This window comes from Micromys minutus (assembly GCF_963924665.1).
Source record: "Micromys minutus genome assembly, chromosome: 16".
In the NCBI taxonomy this organism is placed as follows: domain Eukaryota; kingdom Metazoa; phylum Chordata; class Mammalia; order Rodentia; family Muridae; genus Micromys; species Micromys minutus.
The window spans coordinates 40,974,414-40,988,866 of NC_137985.1; the positions used below are offsets into that span (position 1 = coordinate 40,974,414).

The 14,453-nt window shown below is 41.8% G+C and overlaps 1 protein-coding gene across 15 annotated transcripts in view; it reads right to left on the reverse strand.

The window, feature by feature from the left end:
* The window catches only part of NCAM1 (neural cell adhesion molecule 1), a gene marked incomplete at its 3' end in the record, with an annotated part of 287,922 nt that overhangs the window by 37,292 nt on the left and 236,177 nt on the right, over window positions 1–14,453 (reverse strand). For 8 of the 15 annotated variants that reach the window (XM_080929719.1, XM_080929732.1, XM_080929730.1 and 5 more), the window contains 5 exons: window positions 12,654–12,796; window positions 2,495–2,645; window positions 1,906–2,090; window positions 1,454–1,550; window positions 1,007–1,177 (listed from right to left, as the gene is read on the reverse strand). In XM_080929719.1, the coding sequence (XP_080785845.1) occupies window positions 1,007–1,177; window positions 1,454–1,550; window positions 1,906–2,090; window positions 2,495–2,645; window positions 12,654–12,796 (747 nt within the window). Of the gene's footprint in view, window positions 1–1,006; window positions 1,178–1,453; window positions 1,551–1,905; window positions 2,091–2,494; window positions 2,646–6,692; window positions 6,723–12,653; window positions 12,797–14,453 lie in introns of all 15 variants that reach the window. The other 7 variants (XM_080929727.1, XM_080929726.1, XM_080929720.1 and 4 more) reach the window with 1 other exon arrangement.

Consider the following 14,453-nt stretch of genomic DNA (forward strand, 5'->3'; position numbering starts at 1 on the left):
ATGCTACTAACTTGTATACTTCATAATGGTTTAAGGCAAAATCATGGGAATTCTTTTTACCATAATTAAAATAGAAGTAGAAGTGCTCTTTTAAAACAGAAGGGATGGAGGGGGTATCTCAGTGGATGCAGTGTTTGTTGTACAAGAGGAATATTTGACTTCAATTCCCCAGAAGCCATGTAAAAACTGGGGTGGAGGCACTCTTTTGTAACCTAGCACAGGGGTAGACACAGATAGACCATAGACCATGGAAGCTCTCTGCTCAGCCAGCCGAGCTGAAGTCATGATTTTCAGGGCTAGAAAATAAAGGTAAGGCATGGCACAGGGAACCTTTATACATTCATTGATATTTGATGCTGACTCCAGAAGGGGGCACATGGAGAGACAGAGGGTGGAAGACACACCACACACACACACACACACACACACACACACACACACAGAGAGAGAGAGAGAGAGAGAGAGAGAGAGAGAGAGAGAGACATGAAGGGAGTAGGAAGAAGGGAGGGAGGAAGGAAGGAAGAGAGGGAGAAAGAAAGGAAGAGAGATATAAGGATATTTAATCTTGAAAGGCATCACTGGATAGACTTAACTTTGAAGAGAGAACAGGATTTATTCATGGTAGACCTATCATCTTGCTGGCTTGGTTACTGTCAGCAGTACATGACTGTTCTTGAGTATAGACTATTAAGAATGTCTAGATGTCATCAGAGAGGAAATCACAGAGCAGAGTCGGGGTTGCTCTGAACTCTTTCCCATTGAGCTCAGCACCTAATCAGGTCTTCTCTCTATGAATCATCTGAGATATTGTCCCTGTCCTGGTGAGGTCCCAAGAACTAGGTTCTGAAGCAGCAAGATACAGAAGGTTAACAACTCTATGGAAGCATGACCCTGACCTAATTCTAGAGGAAAGCTGGATGGGAAGGCAGATGGTGACATCCTGCATGCTCCCTACCTACACAGTCAGCAAGGATCTGCTGAATTCGAGGGTGCGTGCTAGACTCACCTTCTTTGGCATCATACCACTTGAAATGCCATGCTTCTTCACCCAATGACTTCCACTCCGCCTTGTATTTGAGGATGGGCACTCCACCTGTGGCCTCTGGCTCATCAAACTGCACCTGTGCTGTGCTGGAATATGGCTCCACCCGGTCGATGGATGGAGAAGATGGGGTGTCTGTGAGAATACATATAGACAGCCAGGTCACGTATGTGGCCCAAGACCACAACACCCAATTTGAAGTATTTTTCTTATGTTTCTAGTCTATCTCGGGGATCTTATCTAAATGTGAGACTCTCTGAACTTGGAGACTACAGCTTCCTAGCTTACTTTACATTTTCTTCAACCTATCTCATAGCTGGGTCTGTCATTCTAAGTGATTAACAGCATCCAACTCTTCAGAGCCTGGATGAGAGCAAGGATGGTGTGGAAGTTATCATGAACGGCACTTACCTGCTTGAACAAGGATGAATTCCAAGGACTCCTGCCCAATACGGTTCACTGCTGTACAGTTGTAGTTTCCAAAGTCATTTTCTGAATCAGGGGTTACCTGGAGAAGAATAAAACCCATGGATTACAAGCATCTCATGGATGACCACACTCTTCTTTATTTCTTAGATACAGTTTAGCAAAGAATAAATTTGCTGAGGTACACACATTGTTTATCCTAGTGGAAGGAGCTCAGTAGCTCATGGAAGAGATATATTCCACTTCCCTCTTCTAGCCTAGCCTCAAGGTCAGGCCCAATAAAACTGAGGTTGGGGACCTAAAAGAAAGGCTCAGTTTCTTCTCCATCCTATGTTCCCCAGTTCTAGATGTGCCTGCCAGAGGAGCAGGAGAAATGATGAAACTGTCCCATGACCACATAGCCTGTTCCACCTTGCCTTTCCCACCCCAAAATTTACCTCCAGATAGCTAGCAGATGGGGTGTTGTAGATCTTGATATTGCTGTAGTTGGAGCTTGGCAGCAGCTGACCATCTCGGAACCAGGAGATTGTGGCACTTGGGTAGGCAAAGACCTCACAGGTGATGTTCACCTGGTTTCCTTCCCAAGTGTACACAGCCACAGGGCCCTGGAGCTTGGGAGCATCTGCAATGAAGGACAATGACCATCAGAGCAGCTACCACTTTTTCGGAACACCCAGAGTCTGTCTTCTGTCACTAGAGAGATGAGCAGGATCCAAAGCAGAGCTGGTGTCCGGAGTGGTAGAGCTCTGGGAAATTTTGAAATCCATGTCGGAATTCTCTGCTTGAGAAAACTCATAGCATGGGAGTCTGGTGAGCAGCTTGGGGAAGATGTGTGTGTGTGTGTGTGTGTGTGTGTGTGTGTGTGTGTGTGTATACTTGGGGCCACAGCTCTGAAATAGTTGAGGGCAAACAACCTCAGGGAATGAACTAGGGAGGCCTGTCTACTGAAGCTGAAGCCTACGTCTCCTGTGTCTTGACCCTTTACTGTTCCTCCCTCCACCCATTCTTTCCCAAGTTATTCCTTACATTGAACTTCAAGGTACATGGACTGGGAGTCCTGGCCGATGGTGTTGCTGGCAGTGCAGACATACTCTCCAGCATCGGTGTACTGGATGCTCTTCAGGGTCAGGGAGGACACACGAGCATGGCTATGTACCACTATGTGCCCATCCATAGTCTGCCAGGAGGAAAAGGGGCAGCATCAGACACTGAGATGGGGCGAACAGCAGGGGCAACTAGAGCAGTGTGGGTCTAGGAGACAAGGCCATTGCTTGTCTACGATTAGTCTCTAGTCCCCTCTCTATGTGAATTTCTAAATTCGCATCACCTATTTCAGAATGGAGAAGAGTCTGGGAGGAGAGTAGAAACTTTAATACAGTTCAAACAGAAAATAGGACTCAGTTGGTTGGGAGCATAATAAGATTCCCCAAGACTAGTTTGAGATGTGTTAAAATGGGAACAAAAACCCTGGCTGGCACAGATTTCCTCAAGGCATTGTCTTCTACTGTGTTCTTTCCTTTCCTTCTGGTCTGACTACCACCCACAGGTCTATTGTGAATATGTCCTAGGAAATGCCAATGACATAAATGTAAGAAATGCAAGAAGTGTCTTTCCTATGAATGCCTCTTTCCAGCGTGCTTGATAGCAAGACAATTTTCATTCTTAATGTGGAAAAAGATCAAAGCTCATGCCCTGCTAAGCTGAACGGAACAGAGCCTCCTCTTGAAGGACAGTGCAGAAAGAGATGCAGGCTCACCCAGGGTTCTTTGCACCAAAGTCTGCATCTATCTTTGATACCACCATTAATTTGCTGAGTCTCTAGAATTACAAGCACTGCTAAGGAATGAATCAGCACACAATCTGTAGGCAATGGATATTAGGCTATTTGCAAGGGTTCCTTCCTTGGCATTCTAAGCCAAAGGGTTGCTAGTCATTAAAGGGTTAGACGGGTGTTCCTGGACCAAATTCCCAAGAAAACTGGTAAACTGAAGAAGAATCCTATTCTGTATAAGCTGGAAAGCTGGGCCATCAGGTCCATTACAAGATGCTCAGTAGAGTAGGACAAGATGTAGTGTGTTACATCTGCCATGGTATTGGGTTTGCTCTTCAGTGAGTTAAGGGGCACTTAACCTCAATTTCTATCAATTAGAAGCTGCCCAGAGGGCAGAACCACAATATCCTTTGCCAGCCAGTCCAGGAGGTTCATAAAACAAAAGCCAAACAAACCAAAACCAAACTACTAAGGTGTCGCTGGCCTTGTACAGCAATCTCAGCAGACCTATGGCACAGAGTCCATTTTCCATCAGTAACCTGCACTATTAGGATCAGGTCCATCCCAGTTCTCTGAGTTGTACCTGGGATGTAAAACAAGCTTCCAACAACGGAAGAAAAAAGACAAAGAAAACCACCTCTGCTTACAGCTGTGTGTAGCTTTTTCTCTCAGAGATGGACACCCTGTATATAGAGGGGCTTTGTTGATCAACAAACAGCCTGCATCCTAGGAGGGGATAGACATTAATGAGAGGTGACAGGAGACTGTCCCAGAGTCCAGAGACATACAGTTTATTGGAGATGCTAGATCCCTGGACTCCTTTTCTTGTAGGATGATAGTGGTCCACCTTAGTGGCTATTTTTATATGTCAAACAAAATCTTCACTTATCAGTCTATATCAAGGACACCAAGAGCATGAAGTCATTCTTGCTGGTATCTCTAAAGTGTTGGCTCATTTGCTTGTCATTCCTCTATGCCTAAAGCACAACAGAATTAAAGGGAGAAGGGACCCAAGGTCCACACAGGGTCTTGTCAACCTTGGGAAGAACTGTGATTCTATGTGAACAAAACTGGACTTTTTCCTGAGACTGCCAAATACACAATTCTCAGGAATCCAAGAGGACATTGCCATGTGGAAAGAAGGCAGAGAGAGACACATGAGTAGGGACATTAGCACAAAACAAGATAGAAACAGTCTTTGTTTAGGAATGTCTGAAGATGAGCTCAGAGAGGCTGCAGGACCTTTTGGGCTCATTTTAGAAATCTGCCTACTTGTTTACATCTCCTGGTGTGAAAATTTCTGTCATTTAATGATGCCATCAGAGAAAGAGACAGTTTCTGGGGGGGATTTCCTATTTGGTGGTAGCTCACTGCATGTTTGATGATAGGACCCTTTGCCAGATATCTAGTCATCTCTCGGAGGTTACATTGATAGACTCCTGTGTGGCTGGGTTATCTACTTTTGAAATAATTTCTTTTGACACAGGGACACACTAATACGACACCCCAACAAAAAGTCCTGCTGACCACCAAGGCTCCTTCAGAGGGAGCTGCTGAGCTTAGCTAAGAGTGAAAAAAGAATATTACAGCAAGGAGATCTTTCACTCTTTACAAAAACTATGTGCAACGCTAATTATTCTCATCAATACAGTTCTCTCTCTCCTTTCCCAGGTAAAGTGCTAAGCCTTTCAGAGCATCCAGAATGAGCCCGACCATAACACAATCCCGCCATTGTACTGATGTGGCCTATGGTCTTCATCTCTGAATGAGTCAAATAGAAAAAACAATGGAACTTCTGAGCCTCACGGGAAGCATTCGCTTGGAGGTCAATTATACCCAAAGTGAAATATTCAAGATAAAAGGTACTTCTGGAAAATGGAGTGGGGGTGTCTTATTTCTTGGGAATAAATCTCTTATTTCCACTTTTACATGTCCTTAATGCTCCCTGATAGATTTCAGCATTTCTCAAAGCCAAGTCTAGATCAGGATTACAGGTGGAGATGTACAAGGCAAAGCTCGATAAGATCATAGCTTTGGAAGTCGTCCCCATCATCCACCCCTCTTCTCTCCTTTCCAGATGCCAATGGGGCCATGATTTTTAGCCAATAAAACACTCAGTTATGACAGTACTGATTTCAAGGTCACAGGAGGGAAGCATTTTGGTGGGAAAATGGGCTTGACTACAGTCCCCATGTCACCAAGGAAGGCACATTACAGAGATGAACTTATAATTCAGAAGATTTGACCATGGCCGACTGTTCAGGTACAGAAATGAATGTTCCTTCCAGGGAATGGTTGGCAACTTTTAAATATTAATCAGCATTCAATATTTATGTCTATGACCTGATGACGGTGGTAATGTATTCTGAATGGTTACTATCTCAAGAGACTAAGAAAATACACTCATTCAATTAACATGTAGAGTTTATTGGAGTACTGAATCCTCTTGTGTGATGGCTGTTTAGGGTATTAAGGCTTCATTTGGAGAAACACAAAAGGGACTTTAGAAAGTATTCACAGGTTAGATTTTTGAAGCTCATCTACAGGTAGTGTGCTTGACATCTAACATGAGAGCCGAGGCTCAATTCCTGTGCTTGTGTGGCAAGCATTTACTGACTAAGCTATGCCTCCCATGTTCCAGGGCAACTGATTTTTAATGTTACAATGGGCCACTCACAGTTACAAAACCAGAAAATGGGGGGCATGATGACATGAGGGGTCTTGAAGCACAGCAATGAAATAGAAAGGTGAATGCTTAGCTCTGGTTTCCAACCGTGTCACCTAAACTGAAGCGACTGGGCAGGGAAATTGCAAAGGTTAAATCCTACTGACTTTACAAAATAGAAAACCATTTGTGCCAAATCACCCCAACCTCACAAATGCAATGCTCCATAAAGATAACAGATACATGGAATGATTTGGAGACACCAGTGAGAGATGAGTTTGGCGTTGCTTTTGACAGGAAATGTGATGTGAAAGGCCAGTCATTATCGAGTAAGTGAGCAACAAGATGAGCTGAGCTGGAAAGGGAAGGGCTGAGTGAGTTTTAGATCACTCCCTCTATGACTTTATGGTCCAAAGCCACAGCCACCAGATGAGAGTTTAAATTTTCTTTCTTTCTTTATTTTCTCTTCAAAATGCCTGGCTTGGGAATTGGGGCAATTTATGTCTATCAATATAATTACCTGGGTATGATTTTTACCAGCACCAGCAAGAAAATAAGGTCTCACTTTAGGAAATAATAAAGATTTGCTCCTCCACTCCCAACACAGCTTGCTTGCTCATCCTAAAACAATGACACTAATTGCTAGGTGATGTCTACTGCTATGAACCTAATCTTTAATCTACCTAAAGTGCTCACTAGGTTAGCAAGTCTGGTTGTTAACTGTGATGGTGCGTTAAACTGAAATGTTTTCAGAGCTAGAGACTGGCTAGTGGTCAGGTAAGCTATACCTCTTGCTTCTCTGGTCGAGTCCACGATGCCTGGAGAGAACAAGATATAAAACACAACAAGAAGGCAGTAAAATGTCACATGTTGCTTTAGAGAACTCAGTCTGCATTCCGTGCACATGCAGCTTTTTTTTTTTTTTTTTTATTTCAGAAAAAATTCCAAGGCCCCCTTTCAAGGATAAGATTATCCCCCAACTTAAATTCAGAAATTAGCTGATGTTCAGCTGCCCTCCCACCTTATGCATGTTAAAATGCCTAATTTAAAGTTGAAGGCATCCTAAACCCTATAGATACATGTATCAATACCAGAAGACATATTCAACTTCTCTTATCCTGAGCAACTAAAACAGTCTTCATAATATTTGAAGGCACTCAGTTCTTAACAAATAATCCAGGGTTACTTAAAGAGTAGATTTTCCCCTCCTCTGGATGTTTTAGACAGATTATCACTCATATACTAAAGCCATTAAATGCTCATGCATTTTACACTTCAGCATGCATTTAATTAAAAATGATTGTATAAACAAGAGAGAAGAGAACGTGGTACGGAGAGATACAATGAGTTTGAGAGTATGAACTCTTTGAGACTATGGGTCAGGAAGCTTTGAAGATACTAAATGCTGGGTGATGATACTGAGGCTTTAGTCCATGAGGTCAGAAGGTCCCAGATGACATTTAGATGGAAGCATGGACCTTCTTTATCCAACATGAGAAAACTCACTCTCATGAAGATTTGGAGAACTTTCTGTTCACATATGGTATAGATTTGTTGATTTATCCTGTATGTAATTTTCTACTCTGTTTTCAGTCTCTGCGTCAAAGACATCAGAGCTATGTTAGTTTTTTATTCGGATGGCATTCCTGACTGATTGTCCTTCATGTTCAGATGGCAAAGGACACAAAAGATGCTAGAAACAGTGAATGCAAACAAGCTAGCAAACAGTAAGTCCATGAAATGCAAGGCACTTTGGTAAGACAGGAAGAGGAAAACATTAGGTCCCATCACGTGATGCTGGGGTGAGGGAGAAAGTGAGAAGAGTAGAACATGCACAGATCAAAGTCATGGTGGCCCAACATGTCCCCTAGAGTTGCTTGAAAGCTTATTTGTCACATGCCAGGGCTGTGTCAATCAAGATTTCTGTTTTTTTTTTTTTTTTTTTAATTAAATGGGGCCATATCTATATGGTTGTTTATTTTCAAATTGGGGTTTTCAGTGTCTTAGTCCCAAACTAACAGTATTTATTGGCTTTTAAAATAAGCTGTTGCTAGGGACACACATTCTTTCCTCTGTGCCTGGTGGAATGTAGCATTTGTCTGTCTTGACTCTAACAATTTTGTGGTGTGGCCCACTTAAAGGCAACCTTACATTCAAACACTCAAGTTTATATACATAGAAAATAAATTAGGCTATGATTTTTATGTTGCTAGCTCTTGGTTGGTTCAATATGTCATTTTGCTGTTGCATACACATGTCTAGTAGTTTATATGTATGTAAGTCGAAGCAAAACTCTTCTACACTCATATTAAACATTCTCTATATACATCTGACCATAGCTTAGACAGATCAGGGGTCTGATCATGCTACGCAAAATTTTGCTGATGTTTGAAAGTGGGCACTGGGCTTGCACCCAATCAGTAATTCTCCCAAGTGAAAGAAAGGTTGGGATTCAAAAGAATTCAGAATGTCAAATAGTTGCTCTTACTGTGGACACTCTGTCAGCCTAAGACTCAAGGCTTGTGAGGCACTTCTCACACACACCATCTGTGCCTTCTGATCTTAGCTCCTTATCCTTCTTCTTCCTTAATAATCATGAAGGATCCATATTCTTTCTACAGAGGCATCTTAAAGGCACAGAGATATTCTAATATCAAGTGATAGATATCTTTTTTTCTGCCAGCAATTGATTATGCAGATCATAATCCCTGGGTCTCACTCAATGTATAAACACCCAAACACCTGGCAATATTTAAAATGAATCTGTATAGAATGAGGAATGACACAAGACAAATGTGTAACTTTCTAAAATATCACAAACACTTCCACACAGATGTGAAGACTAACCCATACTGATATTCACTTCTCTCACTCTCTCTCTCTCTCTCTCTCTTTCTCTCTCTCTCTCTCTCTCTCTCTCTTTCTCTCTCTCTCTCTCGTTACCAGTGATTGCTAAGAAATAGATAAACGTTTGGATATCTGATCTACCTCACTGATATCAATCATCCAAACAATCACACTTATCTTAACTACTAATAGCTGCTGACCTAAACCAACTCCACTTGCTGAAGCTTAATAGATTGATTAGACTTAATCCAGAAACATGATCAAGGGGATGGTGTGACTATACTTATTTTGAATTAATTTCATCTTCCCTTTTAGAAGGAAGAACAATTCTGATATCTATTAGTAGGGTAGCAGTATGATCAATCACTGATATGGAAGCCAATGCTACTTTCATCCACTTATACTTCTTGATGAAACTCCAACAAAGGCTACCAGGATTACACAGGAGCATTAATGCACCATGACATCGAGTCCATCATTTTCTGAATCATGGACTAAGAAGGAATCTGAGGTCTCTGAACTTGGACTTTGTCCCAGTCAATATTTTCATCAATGACTCTGATATTTTGGATAAGGATTCACACAAGTGTGGAAGCAATAGCTGCATGGATGTTAGGTGACAGCTACACTGGGAAAGTGACTCCCTTACCTACACTTGAACCTCATGCCTAGCACTAGGGTCACCATTGGCTGCTCTACCTCATTACTTTCAACAGGCAGATATGACATGAGTACAATCATCTGGGAGGAAGTACTCCACCTTCCAGACTTGTGAGTAAAGTTCTCTTGAACAGTCAATCCTAACTGAAAGATGGCCTGATATAGCAGTTCTCTAGCCAGGGAGTGTCTTAGTAATGCTTACAGTTGGCTACTGGTATTCGGGTTGGAACGAGAAATGTCAGATAACTTGCAGTGTGTCAGACAGTCCCAGTGAAGGAAGAGTCCTAAATGGCCAAGTGACTGCGCCTGAGAAACAAAGCTGCAACGAATGAAATAAATATAAAATCCTGCATAGTTTCTTAAGCAATCAATTTCCTGAGACTAGGACAGGAGATAAGTGCTCGAAATGTAGTTCATGTATAGACCTACCCAGTTTACCTACCAGGTGACCATGATATTGCAAGAATCAAGAGCTAAGGCTGCTTTGACTACATGGTAGTATCTGGATCAAGATGATAACCTCACAGGCTACCAGGGGAGGGTAAGATTTTTATCGGGTGCTAGCAAAGTGATGTTCTTGAGGTATAGGACAACTAACAGGGTAAAGGATATAGAAACCATGATGTATAGGAGATGGTAGAAAATTCTGTGTGTGTGTGTGTGTGTGTGTGTGTGTGTGTGTGTGTGCAGACTCTGAGCAGTAGAGGTGGAGGGTTCTGAGCAGTGGAAGGAGAAAGAAAGCCCCCTGTGATAGTGTAACCATCACATGGTCAGACCAAAGCTGAATAATCTGACAGGGATGCTAGGAAGGGCGCCAGGTGAAACCACATAACCTAACACCATCTCTTAGCCTGAAGTTCGATTGGGATTTAACTCTCAGGGGCCTTATTTATTTCACTCATTAGATAAACTGGTACTATCATGACCTGCCTGGCAAAGCACCCAGGACTTTATAGTTTTATTCCACTCCTATAATTTAACGGTGCAGATGACTTCCATACATAACTATATATACATAACTAATGCAAATTTAGGTGGGAAAGAATGTGAGCAGAGGTTGCCATAGTGAACCCAATGTGTACTAGAATTCGACCTGCTCACAGACAGACCATGTTTCACCATTTCTAGCCATCTATAGTATCAGATTGGCACCAAGCTTCTTCAATGTCAATATTTAATCAGCGGAAGTGATTACATTTGATCACACAGAAGTTTATTTAAGCAAATGCATTAATGTGGCAGTACCATGGACCGATCTGGAGGACTTGTTCTGACAATGACTGACTCATGCTCTGTAAATGCCGCCTCAAGCAAACCCGAGTCTAGTATACAGTAAAAGAAGCTGTGATCTGATCTGTGCTGGGATTGAATAGCTAGCTATCTTAGATCAAGACAGATGATCAATAGAAAAAACTGAGTTGTTAAAAAAAAATCAGTTCCAAATGGGCTTGAAATGGTCTTTCCTAATAGCTTCAGTCTCAATATTTAGGGAGAATAAGTGCATATTAGATCCTAGCTATTTGTTCTCATTTTATAAAAGTGAAATTGTAGATACAGGCCAGAAGTGCCAACCTATTAAAGCAAACCCCTAGTAGGCACAAATCTTCATAATCTTTCTTGTCTAGTTTAACTATTGAGCTATTTCTAGAAAAGACACAGAACTTAAAAACGTTCATCCGAAATAGATGTTTTTGTCCTTCACTGTGGGTCAGGGATAGACACTGGGTCACTTGGACAAATCTACTTTGAAATCTAATATAAAAAGATTGGTCAAGCAGTGGCCATGTGGATTAAGCCCTGAAATGCACATTGGATCCACGCAACACACAAAGGGAGCTGAAATCTTAGCTGGGAATTTAATAAGTGTCGATAAAGAAATTATCAAAGTAAATGCCTCATTTCTTAATTTAGCTGGCTTTTGCAGATCAAACAGCATATGCGAGTTTCAAAAATATTTAGCAGTTCCTCGGTTGAGTTTTTGTTAAATTGGATTCAACTCTGGGTATAAAACTTGCAAAGAGAGGAATGGGTTACTTGGAACAATGCTCTCTGTTCCTTTAGATTTTGCTTTGTTTTCTGTTACAGAGACAGAAGTCAATTCCTCAAATGCAAATTCCAGTTTTAGCCCTGCTACTTAATTCTATCCCTTTTGGCGTTATTTCAGTTTGTTTCTAGAGATTTCCTTTGGGTAGGCAGAAGTGTGCATATCTATCATGTATGACATTCTGGTTCAATAGGCAATCCATTATACATAGTTTTTTCAGGCTAAGGCTATTACTCCTGAGTAGATAGCTGAGCTTTGGCCAACTCAAACAAAGCCTATTACTACAGGAAGTATTATATGCAGCATAATATGGAAGAGGTGCCATAAAAACCAATATATTTTTACTTTATGAAGTGCTTCGGATTAAATTTAGGGCTGTGTGTCCCACTGTGTTGCTTGTCCTAACAAGATCTACACTGTCCCCAAGGTAGCCTTTTCTTCTCGATCCTCAGCCTGCTTAGTAGCAAATGGCTTCATGATGTGGCGTGGTCACCTCTGTATTTACATATCGCCACTAATAGAGAGGGCTTTCCAGTGGCTCTGTGTACCTTAAAGCTAAATGTTCTCATTCATTTTAACTTGCCTTGATTTTACTGCCATGTTTTTAGACTTTGGTGAATACATTACAGATCCCAGGTATAAGATCCATCATCTAGAAACTGCTAATTATTTTTGCCTTTAGAACAAAATGGAGTCCAAATGTGACCAAGAATACAGGCAGACACAAAGGCAACCAAGCTTTTGTGCACGGAGTGCATACAGCATGGGTATATGAGACGCGAGGAAGAGAATTAATAGACTCATCCTGATCCCTGTTGTTTCTGGGTGTACCTGAGCTGATGAAAACATCACCTGGTGCCCCAGAATCTTGCTTGTCCTGGTTCCTCACAGCTCCACAAGCCTGGGCCACAATCCTGGGTCAGAAATTCACTATTGCCTCCTCCCAAGAACATCTATTTTGACCATGCTTGCTACCAATATGCCCCTGCCTATCGATACAGGGAGCAGTGCCCATCCTACTGTAAAAAGATGTTGAGTAGACCAGGCAGGCTGAAGAAGGGACGCTTCAGGACCTTCAGTAGCTATGGGTGACCCCCATCCCATCTTCCCGCGTGCCAAAGGGAACTGGGCATGGGGTAGACTTGAGGTGCTTCAAGTCTGCATTCCATAGCCCTGAGACTCTTGGGCGATGTTGTACCTTTTCTTCACTGCTGATGTTTCGGGTGGACGTTCTCCAGGTGATGGAGGGGATGGGGTCTCCAGAGGCTTCACAGGTCAGAGTGACTTGCTCCTCTAGTTCCATGGCTGTCTGGTTCTCTACATAGGTGATTTTGGGCTTTGCTGGAAAGAAAAAAAAATATTTTGATGAGTTATCTGGTTATTTAGCTTTTGAGATTTAAGTGATAACGTGTACCCATTTAAAGAATTTTCGTATTTAATAAATGTAAGGCTCAATTCTAGATATAGTAGGAGACATAGATGTGTAATTTCAAGGGTTCTGGCAACACTGAAATGACAATCATAGAATATATACATAGTATATGTGTATGTGTATGTGTATGTGTATGTGTATGTGTATGTGTATGTATATGTATATGATATATGTGTATAATCACAGAATATACAGAATAAGTGCTTGAGTTCTGCTCCAGAAGAGGGCTACCCTGGCTCAAGCATTCACATGACAATGGCTCAGGGCTGGGACATGAGGTTTCCAGCAAACTTGGGTGGAATGAAGTCATACTAAGCCCAGAAAACTTCTCAAAGAAAAGCAAAAGAGTAAACAGAGAGGGAGGAGTAAAGAGGGATGGTCATGATGGAATGACAGATAGACGAAGAGATAGATAGATAGATAGATAGATAGATAGATAGATAGATAGATAGGGGAGGGAGAGGTGTTTCATGGGACAAGATGACAAAGTTCAGCTGCTGGGAATGTACATTCAAACCCCTGAAACCCATGGGTAAAGTTTTATCAGATCCATGGAATGGTCACCAAACCCCAAGAAGGTTAATTTAGGAGAAATTCTAGAGTGGATAAAACCTCAAGCAGAAACCATCTTGGAAGCTTTGGTCACATGCTGCAGGGTAGGCTGACATCAGGGAGGGGAGAAGCTGAGCTCAGTTCATTTTCCAAATGTTTGGAGTAACGCAAGGAACACATGCATTCCAATGCCGAGTGAAACGTGAAAACATTAGGTGAAATTGAATTTCCTAATTTAAAACAATTATACTCAGAAATTGCTGAACATTCCACAGAAGAGAATAGATAAGTCTGCACAAATAACTTATTTCACCACTGGAGAGAAAGGCGAGGCAAGAGAGACACAAAGCCAGGATGACAGGTGGCTTTTGATATCACCACATTTCCTTTATATCTGAATCCATAGTCACTGCAAGTCAGCTAAGAAAATGTGTTCTAAAGACATATGTCTTGAAGTCTTCCACGTTGCTTCAACAGTAATAGATATCAGTGACAAATGGCCTGCATTCAGATAAAGTCACCTGAATGATACAAGTGGCTTTGCTCAAGTTACCACAGGAGTCTGAGCAAATTGTTTTCTCATGGCTGGTACTCAGACAAATGTTAATCCAGGAAGACAAGGTAATGTGGGGATGATGGAGTTCATCAGCCCTGGACGAAACTTTCTTTAAGACTTTATGTCTTACCTGGTTAACGATGCCTTGTAGGAGGTAACAACTTACACCATATTAAATGAATGTTTAGAGGGTAAAAAAAAAAAAGCAAAAGCAATAAAGGTAATATACGAGTTGAATCTCTAGGCTACCTATACTTTGCTTTGAGAACAGTGTGGCCTCTGCTGCTTCTGCCTTCTAAGGTGCTAGGAATAAAAACCTTTGTCACAGACACACTATTAACAAAGACTAATTTTGGTAACAAAGAGGGTTTTGGTAGGGATGCTTTGGTCCTCTGCCTCTGGAAGCAGTATTAATGTTCACTCTAGAGAAAGGCAGAAGATACCCTTTGAGACCTCTC